This window comes from Rana temporaria, chromosome 8 (assembly GCF_905171775.1).
Source record: "Rana temporaria chromosome 8, aRanTem1.1, whole genome shotgun sequence".
Lineage (NCBI taxonomy): Eukaryota > Metazoa > Chordata > Amphibia > Anura > Ranidae > Rana > Rana temporaria.
The window spans coordinates 45,433,216-45,449,368 of NC_053496.1; the positions used below are offsets into that span (position 1 = coordinate 45,433,216).

A 16,153-nucleotide genomic window follows, 5' to 3' on the forward strand; every position below is an offset into this window, starting at 1 on the left:
ACTAGAAAGTATTCAAAGGTCAAGATCCAAGTTTTTTTGAATACTTTCTCTTTTTTAAAACCTGGCGCCTTTTTAAGATGCCAGTAATCCGGGAAGTGGTGTCATGACATCGCTTCCGGTTACTAGATCTGAGACCCGAACAAAGCATCAACTTTGTTTGGGTCTTCGGCCAGCCGGCGGAAGTGCCGGCTGGTTGCTCGGGTCTTCTGGTGGAACGGGAAGGCACTGGCGAGCAGCGGCAGGTGGGGGATGTTCTGCTGTTTGTTATAACAGCCGAGCAGCTGCTGAGCCGCATTGGTTGTTGTTACAATAAAGCTGACCGTCCGCTCTAAAGACAGCTGCAGGCATCACCCCGGTAAAACCCCTTGAAGCAATATTGGTCTCGTTTGCGACCAATAACGATATTATTATTATTATTATTATTATTTTTTTTAGAAAATGCTAATATCTGCCTGCAATAATCGGCCTTACCGATAATCGATAATATTTTTGTTCCAAATTACACTTTTTTTTTTTTTTTTAGACGCACGGAGCCCTGATGCCCAATCTGTGGTCTGAGGCCCATTCATGACCTTTGGTTTTTACTGTGTGGCCCCCACCAGGCAGTAAACATTTTATTCCTTGTTGGTTACTCCTCAAACATTTTATTTTTGGAAGAATGGTGCCCCAGTGTCCTACCTGTGGCCTAAAAGCCTTACCAGGCAGTAGACAGGGCATTGCTTGCCTAGGTGCTTACTCATTAAACTAAAGCAGTGACTGTAATAGGAGTGACCTCCAGCTGTCTCTTGTATCATGTCCCCGGTCTCTGATAGTCTCTTACCGCATGTTCCCAGTCTCCAACCTTGCCATGTCTGCAGTCTTCAACAATCTCCTATAGTCAGCTGTCATCAACCAGTGGTCCATGGACCACGAGAAAATGTTGTTGGTCCCCAGGGGTTCTTGAATGAGAAGATTCTGGACAGCTGCACTTAAAAATAAACATCTTTATTAAAAAAAAAAAAAAAAGGAGGTAATAATCCAAAAATGCAAGCCACAGCAAACAACGGAATACAGGAGCTGACGCATTTCACACTTTTAAAAGTGCTTATTTATGAGCTATGAATAAGCACTTTTGAAAGTGTGAAACGCGTCATCTCCTTTTTTTAATAAAGGCATTTATTTTTGAGTGTGGCTATCAAGAATTTTCTCCTCATCCAATTGCCTATGCTTAGCCTGCACCTGCTGTTCCTACTCCTGAGAAGAGTTACATTTTCAGACACCCTTCCTAGAGCGGCATTCCTTTTTCCCAGGCGTTCTGCCGCAAAGCAACATTGCGGCGGATGTATATCGCCCAATGTTTCCAGTGTTGTCAATGTGCGCTGACCGTAAAGTCCGTCTGACTTTTTCCACCGGAAACTATGATCGTGTGTACAAGGCATAACACTCAATCAACAGTAGGACTATCTCAGTTGGCGCATCCCCCCCCCCCTCTTATACTCCTTTACCGCTAATACATTTTGACAACAATTGTCCGATGGAGCATACAGATGGTCGGATTATCTGACAAAACACGTCCATCAGACAATTGTCAGAATATCTGATCGTGTGTACGGGCCTGAAGCACACTCTCTTTTTCGTCCTTTTGGGAGGGCGTCCATGTATGTCCCCCCCCCCCCCCCTCCCAGAATATGCCTTCCACGCGCCCCCTTGGGGAACACATCTAGCGCAGTCTGTGACTGCTGTGTCCTTTGGATCACAGATCGAGGCAAAGAGTCAATCACAGCGGCCTTTTACAATGTGATCAGCTGTATCGTAGTCCTTTCCTCACATTCTGTCACTGTGAGGAAAGGATTGCTGATTAGTGGCAAGGCTGACATGGTACTTTTACACTGATAATCGGGACACTGATCATTAGAGCCCTGAGCATCAGTGCAGCCCTATAAATGCCCCTCAGTGCAGCTCACCGGTGCCCCAATGGAGCAGCCTCATCTGTGAAGAAGAAAAATTGCTTGTTTGCAAAATGTTATAACAAAACCAAAATTAAGATGGAAATTTGTATTTTATTTTCTGTTTAGCAAAAGAAAAAAACTCAGTGGTGATTAACCTCTTGACCACTGGGCACTTAAACCCCCTTCCTAACCAGACCAATTTTCAGCTTTCGGTGCTCTCACAATTTGAATGACAATTACTCAGTCATACAACATTGTGCCCATCTGAAATTTTTGTCCTTTTTTTCCCACAAATAGAGCTTTCTTTTGGTGGTATTTGATCACCTCCTGGTTTTTTTATTTTTTGCGCTATAAAAGAAAAAACACCGAAAATTCTGTAAAAAAAAAAAAAAAATCTAGTTTCTGTCATATTAGCAGGTATTGCGGAGTATGGGGGGGTATTGCAGAGTATGGGGGGGTATTGCAGAGTATTGCGCAGGGAGGCAAAAAACAAAAGAACAAAAGCTGGACAGCCGCACTCCAAAATTTTCTTTAAAAGAGATGTCTTTATTTTTCAACTGTGCAGGGAGGGATGGCTGGATCTGTGACTGCATTTGTCACAGATCCAGCCCACAGCAGCTGCTGCTGCTTCCGCTCTCCCCCCCCCCCCCCCTCCTCTTACACAGTACCGATCGGTACAGAGAGGAGAGGGAGGAACCGGCGTCATGACATGACGCCGGTTTGTTTACAAGTGATCGCTCCGTCATTTGACGGAGCGATCACGTGGTAAACGGCCGCTATCAGCGGCGTGCCGGGTCAGCTCACAGATGATTCCGGGAGCGCGCCCCAGGGGGCGCGCGAGTGAAGGATTCTGGGAGGACGTCCTCCCAGAATAACTCCACCGCGCTGTAGACGTCTTTTGTCTATGGCGCGGTGGGGAAGTGGTTAAATGGCACCAAAATGAAGCTCTATCTGTCTCCAAAAAAATATTCAAATTTAATTTGGATACAGTGTTGCATGACTGCGCAATTGTTATTCAAAATTCAACAGCACTGAAAATTGGCCTGGCCAGGAAGGGGGTGAAAGTGCTCAGTATTGAAGTGGTTAAATTTCACACTTTTACTCTCACTTCCTGTTCAAGGGTCACAATGCTCACGACTACCTTGCATGCAGGGGCGCCGTTGTCACACTTGCATGTGCAAGGCTTCTGTTTTTTTTGCAAGCTACCATGCTATTGCTTTTCATAGCAAACCTTCAAGGATTCAGGTGAATGACTGCTATCCATGGCAATGGTGCTGCCCACAGTTCATAGTGTGGTAAACCAATAGGGGGGAGCAATGGAAGTGACGATCTGCTATTCATTCTTGGCACACACAGCCCTGGCCTAGCACTGACCTGGACACACAACCACTTGGAACAACTGGAATATGACCTATTGGGGTTGATTTTACTAAAGGCAAACAGACTGTGCACTTTTCAAGTGCAGTTGATCCAGAGGATGGTAAATATGGCAAAGCTCTACTGACCGCCATCATTCAATCATGTACAATCAAAATAGCTGTGTGGTTTTTTTCCTTTTAGTAAATCAACCCAAAATGTCTAACACATGGGGTTAATTAATTATTATTTATTGTAATTCTTGGGGTATAAATAAAACACCGACCCCCCCCCCCCCCCTTCTCTGCTGATACATTATATACATGGAACATGATGTTGCCTTGACCAATATCTAAAAATGTTGAAATTTTACTTTAATATTTTTTTTTTTCAGTGTCCAGTTTAGGGTCACCTGAAGCCATCTGTCTACCGACATCCCGGGAGTATCCTCCCACGTTCCATAGCCCTCCGCCACTGCGGCGTGTTGGCCTGCCTATGCCCATGACCTTTAACCCCAGCAATCACATGGTTCCGCTTATGCTGGATACGCCGGAGAGTTCCTGTACCCCATCTCCGTCTACTGATGGTGATATCTTCTCTTATAATATTCAGGAGTATGTATGTCTTTCTGTTTTATGTGTTTCTTGATCAGTACAGAATACTGAGATTGCTTTCAATGAAATCTTATGGGCTCTTTAATTTGCGATATCATTTTTTATTTTTTAAATTGCACATGGGGTGGTACTTTAATGAGGAGTATCCCTTGTGTTGGAGCAATTTGTCCTAGTTGAAATCTTTAATTCTCCTCCTCCTCCCATACCCCCACAGTAGAAGTCTTCCGGTGCTGCGGGGGATAATGCAAGCCTCTGGACCCAGGGCTGTCTTAATGAGAGGGCACACCTGGGCACTGCCCGGGGGCCCCTGCACTTTACCCAAAGCAGCTGGTCCTTGAGCCCACGATGCCCCAGAATAGGGGGCACCATGGTGGCGCTGAGAGTGATAGATACACAGGGGATGCAGTCTGCCTCCTACCTACTTGATGTCTGTTTACCTGCACTGTCATCGTTGTAGGGCCCCCAGAGCATTTCTTTGCCCAGGGGCCCATGATGCTATTAAGACGGCCCTGTCTGGACCTGTTATAGGCACTTGTAAAACATGCTAACCATGCCTGTCCTTTCTGTCATCCCCTTCCATTCATAGAAGCTGTTCCGTGAAAAGGGCTCTATGAAAGGAGGACAGGCAGATGAAATGGAACGCTTTTCATTGGACATAAGGGGCGGGTATAGTCGGCACTCTTGGCGAGCACCTGTGATAAGGTGCTATGAGGAAAGATTAGAGGAACTGAATTTATTCTCTCTTGAGAAGAGGAGATTAAGGGGGGATATGATCACCATGTACAAATATATGAGGTCCATATAGTGATCTTGGTGTTGAGTTATTCACTTTACGGTCAACACAGAGGACAAGGGGGCACTCTTTACATCCCCAAATATGGAAAGGTTTCTTCATAGTAACAGCTGTGAAAATGTAGAATAGACTCCCTCTAGAGGTGGTTCTGAGGAGTTGCACCCAAAAATGAAACTTCTGCTTTTCGGGAAACAGCCCCCTCCGGTGTTGGCACCTTTCAGCAGGGAGGGGGGCATAGATAGCTGCATTATCTGCGGGTATCTACGATGATCGCCCCCCCCTGCTGTCTTCTGGAGGAGACGCATGTCCCAGAAGACATCAGGGACCATTCGGATCATGCAGCGCGAGATGCGCAGTAGGGAACCAGGAATTCTGATTCCCTTACCGAAGATGGCGGCGGCAGCACCCAAGAACCGAGCGATAGATCGGCTTTGGGTGCCGACATCGCGGGTGCGCCATACAGGTAAGTGTCCTTTTTAAAAGTCAGCAGCTGGAGTATTTGTAAAAAAACGGCAGACCTCCGCTTTAGGAAAGGTCTGGATACTTTCCTAAATGTACATAATATAACTGGGTACTAACATTTATAGGTAAAGTTGATCCAGGGAAAATCTGATTGCCACTCGGGGTTCAGGAAGGATTTTTTTTCCCCCTGCTGTAGCAAATTGGATCTCATGCTCTGCTGTGTGTTTTTTTTTTTTTTGCCTTCCTCTGGATAAACTGTGGGTATAGAATTGGGTATATGGGATTGTACGATATTTTTTTTATTTTATTTAATTTTTTTTTGGATGAACTAGATGGACTTGGGAGTGTTTTTTTTCAACCTAACTATGTACCAAGGTCAAACGGCTGTATTGGCCCCCGCAGCACCAAAAGATCACCACTGCTGGGAAGAGGGAAGGTTGGAGGACAGAAGATTTCAAATAGGATAGCTAGCACAAGGAGCACCTCTTATTAAATGTCCCTTGTGCCGATTTAAAAAAAAAACAATTCTGTAAAAATATGCTGATTTTAAAAAGTAATTTAAATCTGCAAGGTTTCATTAAAGCTGAGCTATACCCAGAAGGGGAAGCTCTGCTTGTTTGCACCCCTTTCCCCTCCGTTGCCACATTTGGCACTTTTTGGATGGGAGGGAGTAGCGGGTACCTGGTTTTGACAGATGCCAACTCCTATTTCCGGCTAAGATCGATGGAAGTAGGGGTCAGAGAACTTTACCAAATTTTTAAAGCTGAATCCAAACTCCATTGAAATGAATGGAAGTTGAATCTTAGAAATCGGGTCTGGCCATCTTCAAGTGAATAGGCAAGGCATTGTACAGTAGAACAAATGGCATTAGGGACTGGGCATCTGGGCATTGTCAATGCCCCAAAAAAAATGAAAGATTATGTTTGGCAGGGGGCAGCGACATTATGATTGCTGGTAATTGACATTATCCTGCCCACTATGCTCCTGTAGCGCTACCCCCGCAGGAGCCGCTGGTTAGATTTGGGATCTACTCTCACTAATTTGTTCACCCCCCCTTAAAGTGGCTCGAACCCTCCCTTGGCACACCAAGCAAATGCAATAGTATTGTGTCCCCCACTTGGCTGGGGCCACAATAACACGTATAGAATATGCAATGCAACACAATATGATTACCTTCTTTAACTTGCGGTTCCAGGAGTAAACACACCTTACACAGTCAATATAGTTAAAACTAAAAGGGATAACTTTACTTGGTATAGGGTAAAGGGGTAGAATAAGACTGAACAGCAGGTTAAACATACACAGACAATTCTATAAGAAATGACTCTGCAAAGGCCTTTTGCAAGAGTCAGCAGATAAAAAAAACAGAACTTGAACTAAACCTGTAATATTTCTATGTATAAAAGTTGCTATAGGCAGTCTATGCTCGCGAGCTTCCCCTATTGGGCAGTTCTATGAAACACAAGTTCAGAAGACCCTGGCCAGGGCGGGCTCAAACAGCTTCAGAATGTTCCTACAGGATGAAGTCTCTGTTGATAACGTTGGTGCACTTAAAGCGGTAGTTCCCCCTCAAAAAAAAAAAATCGAAGCTGTACTTACCGTTGTAGAGAGCGATCTTCTCTGCCGCTTCCGGGTATGGTCTTCGGGTCTGGGCGTTCCTTCTTGATTGACAGGCTTCCGACGGTCGCATCCATTGCGTCACGAGTAGCCGAAAGAAGCCGAACGTCGGCGTGGCTCTATACGGCGCCTGCGCACCGACGTTCGGCTACTTTCGGAAAATCGTGACACGATAGATGCGACCGTCGGAAGCCTGTCAGAAGCCTGTCAATCAAGAAGGAACGCCCAGACCCGAAGACCATACCCGGAAGCGGCGGAGAAGATCACTCTCTACAACGGTAAGTACAGCTTCGATTTTAAAACAACTAGCCGATTCCCCTAGACAAAATGAGCATTAACCTAAGGGTAACAATTTTTTGGAGGGGGAACTACCGCTTTAATTAAATTGTAATCCAAAGAGGGGAGTTAAACTTGGTCAAAGGGGTATGAAGAACACAAATGCTTGTGGACCGATCGTCCAGTCAGCATCAGTCAATCCTGTTAGCGTGACTTTCAGAGGTTAGGCCTCTTTGTTAAAACAGCGAATAATACGTAGCTTCGTCTGATGGGGTACTGTTAACTTTATGTAGCGCTCACCCCCGAAGGACAGCTTGTTTAGTTTGGGATCGGCCTATTAAGTTACCTTTTTGACTTGGTCTAGGGTGATAGTTGTGAGTGTGAGTAAAGCGCAAGTGTCCAGGCGTCAATTGAGTTTTCAATGCTTTATTCCAAGGCCCAACGTGGCCAACATCAACATGACACACAGTAGAGAAAAGTTGATGAGCGTAGAGAAACTTTATGAGCGTAGAGAAACTTTAGTATCAGGCCCTGGATATGAAAGCGAGCAAGCCTGCTCTACGCAATAAAGTAACCCAATTTGTCGCCACCACAATCAGGGTAAGTAAAGTGCCCCCGGACAGGCGTCTACCACAGGCCTGGCAGCCGGAGCATCACTTGAGGATCACTGGGAGGAAACGGGCCTCTGCCACAGGCTTGACAATTTGAGATTTGTGAAACTAGATTGAACGAATCCTCCCAGTCAATTCAGATAGTGTCACCCACTGACAGCTTGAACATACCTGTCATACAGTGTGGTGACTGGATCCCCGATGGTTCGTCTAGGCCTCCTGGACAACCTCTGATTCTAGGTTCTCCCGAGCCAATCCCCCATCGCACAGCTCCCGGCTTAGGATCCTCTCAGCAGAAGGTTTGGGACCCAGCCAGTCGCTGGGGCCCCTCTCTAAGTTGGGATGAGGCTCCGCATGGTGCATGACCTCAGTAGAGCAGGCCACGGTGGCGGGGACCATGGATGCGCGCACCCTGAAGGTGGGTACCGCACCTGGAACTCGGGCCCCGCACAGAACAGATCGGCCCAAAGGCGGTTGCCCAGATATATCCCCCTCCCAGCACGCCCAACGAGGGAAGAACTCCTCTGATTGGCTGCTGGGAGAAGATGGGTCTGTCAGAACCCCTCTAGCGCCAGCTGCCGCCCGGGGGTGATAACGCACCCCCCCGGAGAACACTTTTGGGATGAATATGAATGCCGATTTGTGAGCCGGTCTTCTTTTCCAAGTATGGTACATGACCTTATAAATGTTCTTTTGGCTGAAGGCGTATAAATATCGCGGACTCACTCCTAAACATTCTGCAAACCTTCCTAGAAGAGTTTAGACTTTTATAGCAATGCATGGGGTAACTTTAAAATGGGATGTCCAACAAGCTCATATACTGTAGATGTAAAGGTCAGGTGTTCACAAACATTTAGCCATGTAATGTATCAATATAGTGAATTTGTTTAGGTATTCATACTTAATAAAGTTCTTATCACTGCTTTTCCTTCCAGATCCCCAATGGCAGAGACAATGGGGCCACCTATGAGATATGGACCGCACTACTATCACCAGAATAACCAAATGGGACAATACCAAATGTTCCAATATACACAATACCAGAGAGTGCCAGTACACAACCTTACCCCAACCTCTCCAGAAGACACAACCTTCCTCGCTGTTCCAGCCAATAACACGGGAGTACTAGCCTATGGAACCTCAGGAACATTCCTGCAGGGTCGACCAGGGGGACATATTGTGCTTCAACAAGGGACAGGTATGGTCAGTGGGCTGTAAATTAAGTCCTTGCTATGGTATGCAGTAGAAGATTTGCATTTTCTTCCCCTTTCAAGGAAAAGAGAAATTAAAGGAACAAATTGAAGTTTTTTTATTTTAGTTATTTATATAGCGCCATCAATTTATGCAATGGATTACATATATATTGTACCTTCACATCAGTCCCTGCCCTCAAGGAGCTTACAATCTAAGTCCCTAACGTGCATGCATTACATACACATACTAGGGCCAATTTAGACAGGAGCCAATTAACCTACCAGCATGTGGAGTGTGGGAGGAAACCAGAGTACCCAAAGGCATCCTACTCAGGCACAGGGAGAACATGCAAACTCCACTAGATCTTTAGGAACCTATATGGAAGTAAAACCGATGTAAATTTTGAAAGACTTGCAGCCTTTGGAGCCTTAAACTAGTATTAATCCCTCAGCGGTTTTTAGCGTAACACATTGAGCACAAGAAAATAAATATTCTCCAGTAAACTATTTGTTTAAAATGTTTATCCCAGGACTTGCCGTTTACAGCCCTTTAATCATTATGGGCAATTTCGGAAATGCATGAATGAGCTTGAATTGACATAGTCGGTGTATGGTGTGGGGTGGGGGGCTGGTTTGCAGAGCAGGGCCACATGAATGAGTTGGCTCAGTTGGAAATGGATTGGCCAACAGACATGTAGATCCCAGATCTAACCTACTGTACTATTGAGACTCTTGTAGATACTTCTTGAGGATTATGATGGTAAAAGACCAAGAACCATGGGTTTGTTTACTTATTGGGTTGGATGGAACATGGATACAGGATTTATCTGTCCAAAGTGGCACTGAAAATTGGAGAACTGCTAAAAAGTTTCAATGAACCATAAAGTGCACTCTATGATGTGCTTAAATAATTAAATGGCTATTGTTATATCCTACAGTATTCAGAATCTATTACCTATTCACACCAAGTGTCGTCCTGCTTACACAGGCGACCGAGGGCTGGTAAAAACAGTTGAACTGCAGTGTTACCATCCCCTCACACATCACTGGATGCAGCATGGTGCGCCTAAAATGATTTGACTTGCTGTGCTTGGCAGGCAGAGGAACATATACAAGTCTATGTGGTGTAACCAGGGCTGCTATTAGAAATGACAGGGCCCTGTACAGCCTACCTGACCCTCTCTCTATCCTGAAGCAATTTCCCCTGTACCCTCTCCGCAGCAGCCGGAGGAAGAAGCTGTCGGCGCTGCCAGAGGAGCATATGGGGGACCAGCAGCAGGGGGAAGATTATTCACAGGAGAGATGATCTGTGTGGTGGTGGCATATCTCTGTAGTCCCCCCCACACCTACTCTCCCACTGCTGCTGCTTAAAGCTGGTGGGAGGGGAAGGAGATGGAGTCGGCATCCAACTGCTGCAGAGAAAGCCATACAGGCAATTGGTTCCTGTAAACCCCCCAAGGCACCAGTCAGCCCCTCCTGTCCATGATCCGATTCCTGCTGCTGTCCATGCCCCCTTCTTAAACTGATGGGGCCTGGGCCCTGTACAGCAGGACCAGTGGTACCACCTATGAGCGTGCCTGGGTGTAACCATGTTGGACAAACTATAAATGCAATGCATGAAATGACCATCTGAGATCCATAAACGGCCTCTTTTCACATTTCCACAGGTGGCCCAGTCTATCAGTCTTCTCCATGGAACGACATGTATATACAAGGTGCTCCATTCCAGTGCTCTCGACCCCAGGTGGTTGAAACGCATGGTATTCATGACCAGCCCAATTGCCCGCAGCCTGCACCCCACCTATCGCAGCATCATCAGGAGCCTGCACCAACCGCTGAGGCTGAGCCCTCCACCAGTGAAACGGCTGAGAGCACTGACCGTGAGTTACATTCTCATTTTATGAAGAGTGTAGAATTGTCTGCATTTGACCCGAAAAGGATATTGTTGTTAAAAATGGTTTCATCCCATTCATTACTCAATTACAGCCTTGCAAGTTTACTGTGCACCACTGCTGCCACCATCTTGTCTGACAGTGTTCTGTCACATGACTGAGCAAGTGACTGCGATGGGGAAGAAGCTGCAGGGCAGATGGAATGTTTACATTTTTTGGGGCTTTTGATGCTTCTGGGAGGCACAGGTGACGTCATCCACCAGAGCTGGGAACCTTGAGCTTCCTGCTCTGCAGGCCTGTCGCTACAGGACAGGCAAAACAAACAATTGCTTGGGGCCCCGAGCTGGCCTGGGGCCCCCAACTTCCCCTTCCCAGGCTGTAGTGTGGCCGAGCTCCTCCTCTTCCTTCCTCCTGGAGTCCTGTCAGTCCGGCTGGTACAGGAGATTCAATTTCCTGTTCCCGCCTGGACTGACAGGAAGTGCACACTGAGTGCTCACTTCCTTTCAGTCCGGCCGGGAACACATGAAACTGAATCTCCCGGGTAATGATAGAACACCGGACTGACAGGAGGAAGAGGAGCTTGGCCACACTACAGCGGCAGCCTACAGGGAAGAAGGGGAGGTGAGAATAGAAAAACATAGGGACTAGGGAGGGGGGGGGGAGTAAAAACATGGGTGTAAAAAATTAGTGTAGAGCTAACGTAGGCTTTGCGTGTGGGGGGGGGGGTGCTTGGGGGGGCCCCCATTTTGTTTGGTGCCCCCAAATTCCTTCAAACGGCCCTGCTGCTCTGCAAGGAGGCACGGTGATGCTACCCATACCATCCAGAAGTGTTGGTCGGGACTGAGGTAGGCTTTTTTGGGGGGGCCAAAGATATGCAGAGAAAGGCGCTTCTAAGTGCAGTATGTCAGCAATTAAAAGGCAAAGATTTAAAACACTTACAAGATTACAGAGTTAATCTATGAAGTCCTCCTGAGATGGCCTTCCCTGTCTCTGTGTCGGCCAGCAGCTGCAGGAACAAAGGTGTTTGATTGCTGAAACTGCCCCACTGCTCTCTAATCTTGTGTGATAAAAAGGTAGCAAAGGGGAGGGGGATTGCTGCGATATTAAAGGGGCAGTCCGCAGGCCGGGTAAATCACACTGACGCGACGGATCCGGCCCGTGGGTCGTAGTTTGCGGACCCCTGGTTTAGATGTTGAATTTTAAAAGCAGCGAACTTCTGTCAGATTCCCAAACCTATGAGATAAGCAGGCTTGCCGCTGCTTTTAAAATTCAACATCTAACCAGTCAGACGGAGTTGTAAGTACTGTATTTCACTATATAAACTCAGGTTACTGTTAAAAATAAGTGTAAAATGCAAAACTCCGGCGGGTGTAACAAGATGTCCGCTTTCCCCCTTCTCAGTGTATCCTTACTGTGGAGGAGTGCGGGTGTAGCAAGATGGTGGCTACAGACCGCCACTTCCATTACACATTCTGACGGGTCCCCTAATCTGACGAAACACCAGTCGGCACAGTGACAGGAAAGACCATCTCGGGAGGACTTTATAGACTTAGGGGACTGTTTACTCGCCTAATAAAAATGCTGACATACTGCACTTAAAAGCGCCTTTCTCTGCATATCTTTCTTTGTCTATCCAGAGCCTGCTTGTCTCCTGTAAGTGCTGCTTGAGTGCCTCTCCGCTTGCTATCCTGGATGAACTTGAATGTCTAATGGCACCTGGAGGACCCATCAAGCAGAAGTGCTCCTGCTTACAATTCTCTTTATTTTGGGGGGGGGGGGGGGGGGGGCACAAGTAGTTTACTTACAAATAAATTTTTAAAGCCACTAGTGGAAGGGGGGCAGGGAGCTGGACCTTCTGTTTGCGCCCTCTACTGTTCTCATCTTTCATGGCAATTTTAAGTGTAGTAGAGAGACAGAGATATATCTACCTACCTACCTATATATATATATATATATATATATATATATATATATATATATATATATATATATATATATATATATATTGTGACAGGAAGTCAGGTAAATCTGTGGGTGTTGTCACAGACGAGACATACATTTCTGCCTTGTTTAGACAATACACCAATTGTTATTAGGTGTCGGCTGCAACAGTAGCCAGAAAAGGTCTAAGGACGTTGGAAAACGTCAGCTGTTCAGAATGAGGCAATTAAGGCCTCTATAAGTAATCCAGAGGATGACCACTGAATTGCTGCATCCTGAGGCTTTTTGAGTAAGGAGAGCAGTGTACTGAAAGTCTTCTGAGGAGGTGATTGAATTTTCTGTGTGATAAAAATCAAAAGACTATTGTTTTTCTGCTGTATAACCAGCAGTGTCTGCCCAGCACTAGGCTGTGCCAGACTCCTTAGATAGGTTCCTGTGTGGTGAAGGTAGACGCCCCAAGTGGCCAGGGTTTATTTTATGTTTGATTTTGTTTATGCTGTTTAGATGCTTACACTTGTTTCCAGCAAGATGGAAGAATAAACCAAAATCTTTGTTTTCAACCGTCTTTGACTGCCTGTCTGTATAAATTCAGTGTATAGTGAACCCATCCAGGGGGTCACACACCCCGCTACCGAGCTAACCCCTTATATATATATATATATATATATATATATAATATAATCTCTAATGGCATTTAATGCCCCTTTAAGACCCTTCTACTGTTTTCTTGTGATTTGGAGGGTGTGTTTAGGGGGAGGGGTTTTGTGGGGCCGTGGTTAAGTTCCAGCACCTATTGTTTGAGAAAAATATATATATATATATATATATATATATATATATATATATATATATATATATATATATATATATATATAATTTCAATAGAACTATGTTTTTTTTTATTTTATTAATATGACATTTCTTTGTTGTATTGCATTTATTCAGAGTACAACAGAAGGGATTTTATGTATTTTATTGAAATGTCTTTCTCCAGCTGACCCAAAAGATGTTACAAGCTCTATTTAACTCTATCCATTGGACCAGAGGGACCGGTTTCCTTCAGTACAACAGAAGCATGATGGGAAAATAGGGCAATAGCCCATTGCCGATATAGAAAAAGAGATTTATATTTTTGATGTTTATTTTGTTCTACGACTTGTTACATTATTGGAGGTGAATTATGCTGGGGATAACATATGAAAAATGTACCATTTTCATGCAAGATAGCTCAATAAAGTCACAACTTGTTTGCTTACTGAAGGCTTTTTTGTGTCCTTTTTGTTTCCTGTTAAGAAAAGTTTGGTCTTTAAAGATACACAAGATTTTGTGCTAAAAACACCAAAAAGTGTATATAAACCCTAACACCTCTCACCCGAACTTCTCTCATATGCTTCCTTTTGGTCTGTTTAAATATACCATTTGAAAGCATATTTTTTTTATATCTGTTTGATAATACCTGTTGATCCTGCCAGAGGGATGCACCGATATCACTCGCTAAAATGGTCGGCCAAAAAATAGGGTTATCGGCGCAGTAAAAAAAAAACGTTCTGTCCTATTGACTTCAATGCAAAAACTCCCCTTGTTGACTTCAATGCAAAATTGCCCCCCATTGACTTCAATAAAAAATCCAAACCCATAGAGTTCAATGCACAATTGCATCCCTTTTGACTTCAATGCAAAAACGTCCCCTATAGACTTATTGGGGGTTATTTACTAAAGGGAAATCCACTTTCGTCTGCGGTGAAGGTATTGGCATCACGCAATCGGTTTTCTCTCCGGGCGCCTGCTGGTTCGGGGCCTGTGGGTAGCCTCCTTCAAGGCGGTACTGTATGCCCAGTTCCACACCCTGGTTTTCCAGGGGAAATACTGTCCAGGTGGTAAAAATCTCTTGTCTCTGAAATCATTAAATTCCTGTGCGCCACCTAGTCAGAGTCTCTCTGAGTTGGTGACAGAGATCCCCGACTCTTCGGTCCAGGAAGTTGTTTCTTCCTTCCAGTGGTCGGTGTTTACGACGGATGCCAGCTCACGGGTTGTGAACCTGGGGGGTTCACAAAACTGGGGGGTCCAGTCGGCCCTTAGTCGCTGGACTTGCGTGGACCTACGGCCACACCTCCCTGAATGTGTCTGGTCTCGGTAGCTACCCAGGGTCGGGCCTGGCTAGTGCCTGGTGGGAGACCGCCTGGGAATACCAGGTGCTGTCTACTGTTCATTCTCCTACTATTTTAGGCGATCAGGCTATGCTTCTCCTTGTGGTCGACCGATCTGGTTTCAGCCGGACAACGCCACGGCCGTGGCTTCGGTCTACCATCAGGTATGCCGGCAGGCGGACTACTGGAGTCGCCAGATGCTGGACCAGGGCGACTGGTCTTTGTGCTTGGGGTGTTTCGGCTCCCTTGCAGTAGGTGAGCCTCACAGGGCATGGATCTCCTGGCTGCTCGTCTCCGCCGCAAGGGTGTCAAAGTTAGTGGCCAGGTCTAGTGATCTGGTACAGACGCGTCAGTCGCGCTGGTGGCCCTGTTTTGTCTGTATCGGTGATTTTTTGCCATTCCTCCATGGTAGATACACAGACAGAATTCTCACCGCTCCAGGTGAGCCTCGTGATGATCAGGGGTTGTTGAACCACCAGGGTACTGGCAATGCGGTAATGGCAAAGAACAAAAGCTGGACAGCCGCACTCCAAAATTTTCTTTAAAAGAGATGTCTTTATTTTCAACTGTGCATACAGTCACTGCAAGCCCACAAAAATCAGTATGGCCAACGTTTCGCACTGGCGTCAGTGCTTAGCCATGACTAAGCACTGACGCCAGTGCGAAACGTTGGCCATACTGATTTTTGTGGGCTTGCAGTGACTGTATGCACAGTTGAAAATAAAGACATCTCTTTTAAAGAAAATTTTGGAGTGCGGCTGTCCAGCTTTTGTTCTTTTGTTTTTTGCCTCCATGGTAGATGCTTCCTCGGCCGCTCCACAGAGTGGAGGCTGAGGAGATCCCGATGATTCTAATCGCTCCAGATTGACCTCGGCGTCCTTGGTACGCTGATATCGGGCGCCTGGTAGCGGAGGCACCCTGGCGGTTGCCAGGGCAGGAGGTTCCTCTGTCTCAAGGTCCCATACTTCCACCTGTTGTACAGTCACTGACTTGCTCAACATGGTTATTGGAAGCCAGACTTTAGGTGACCGGGGTCTGTCTGACTCGGTCATCTCAACAGGGCACCGTAGTCTTCTTCCGGAGGATCTACCGTGGCACCTCTCTTGGTGCGAAAGGATGGAGTGACGTCCAGGGTCCTGCTGTTTTTTAAAGCTTGGAGTGGATCTAAAAATTGCTTAAAGCACCGTTTGGGGGCAGATTTCAGCCTTGGCTGTGTTCTTTTAGTGGCCTTTTTGCGGCCCGTTCCATGGTGGGTCCCCTTTTTTTGTGTGCAGGGGGTTTGTCATATACTTTCCCCTCTTGGCCCATCTCTTCCCCCATGAG

The 16,153-nt window shown here is 46.1% G+C and overlaps 1 protein-coding gene across 1 annotated transcript in view; it reads left to right on the forward strand.

Annotated features, from left to right (window-relative positions):
- Positions 1–13,943, forward strand: part of NOBOX (NOBOX oogenesis homeobox) — a 32,057-nt gene extending 18,114 nt beyond the window's left edge. The window contains exons 6-9 of the mRNA XM_040361666.1: positions 3,679–3,898; positions 8,593–8,855; positions 10,518–10,730; positions 13,678–13,943. Coding sequence (XP_040217600.1) covers positions 3,679–3,898; positions 8,593–8,855; positions 10,518–10,730; positions 13,678–13,709 — 728 coding nt within the window. The 3' untranslated portion in view covers positions 13,710–13,943. The remainder of the gene's footprint in view (positions 1–3,678; positions 3,899–8,592; positions 8,856–10,517; positions 10,731–13,677) is intronic.
- Positions 13,944–16,153: the final 2,210 nt, after the last annotated feature.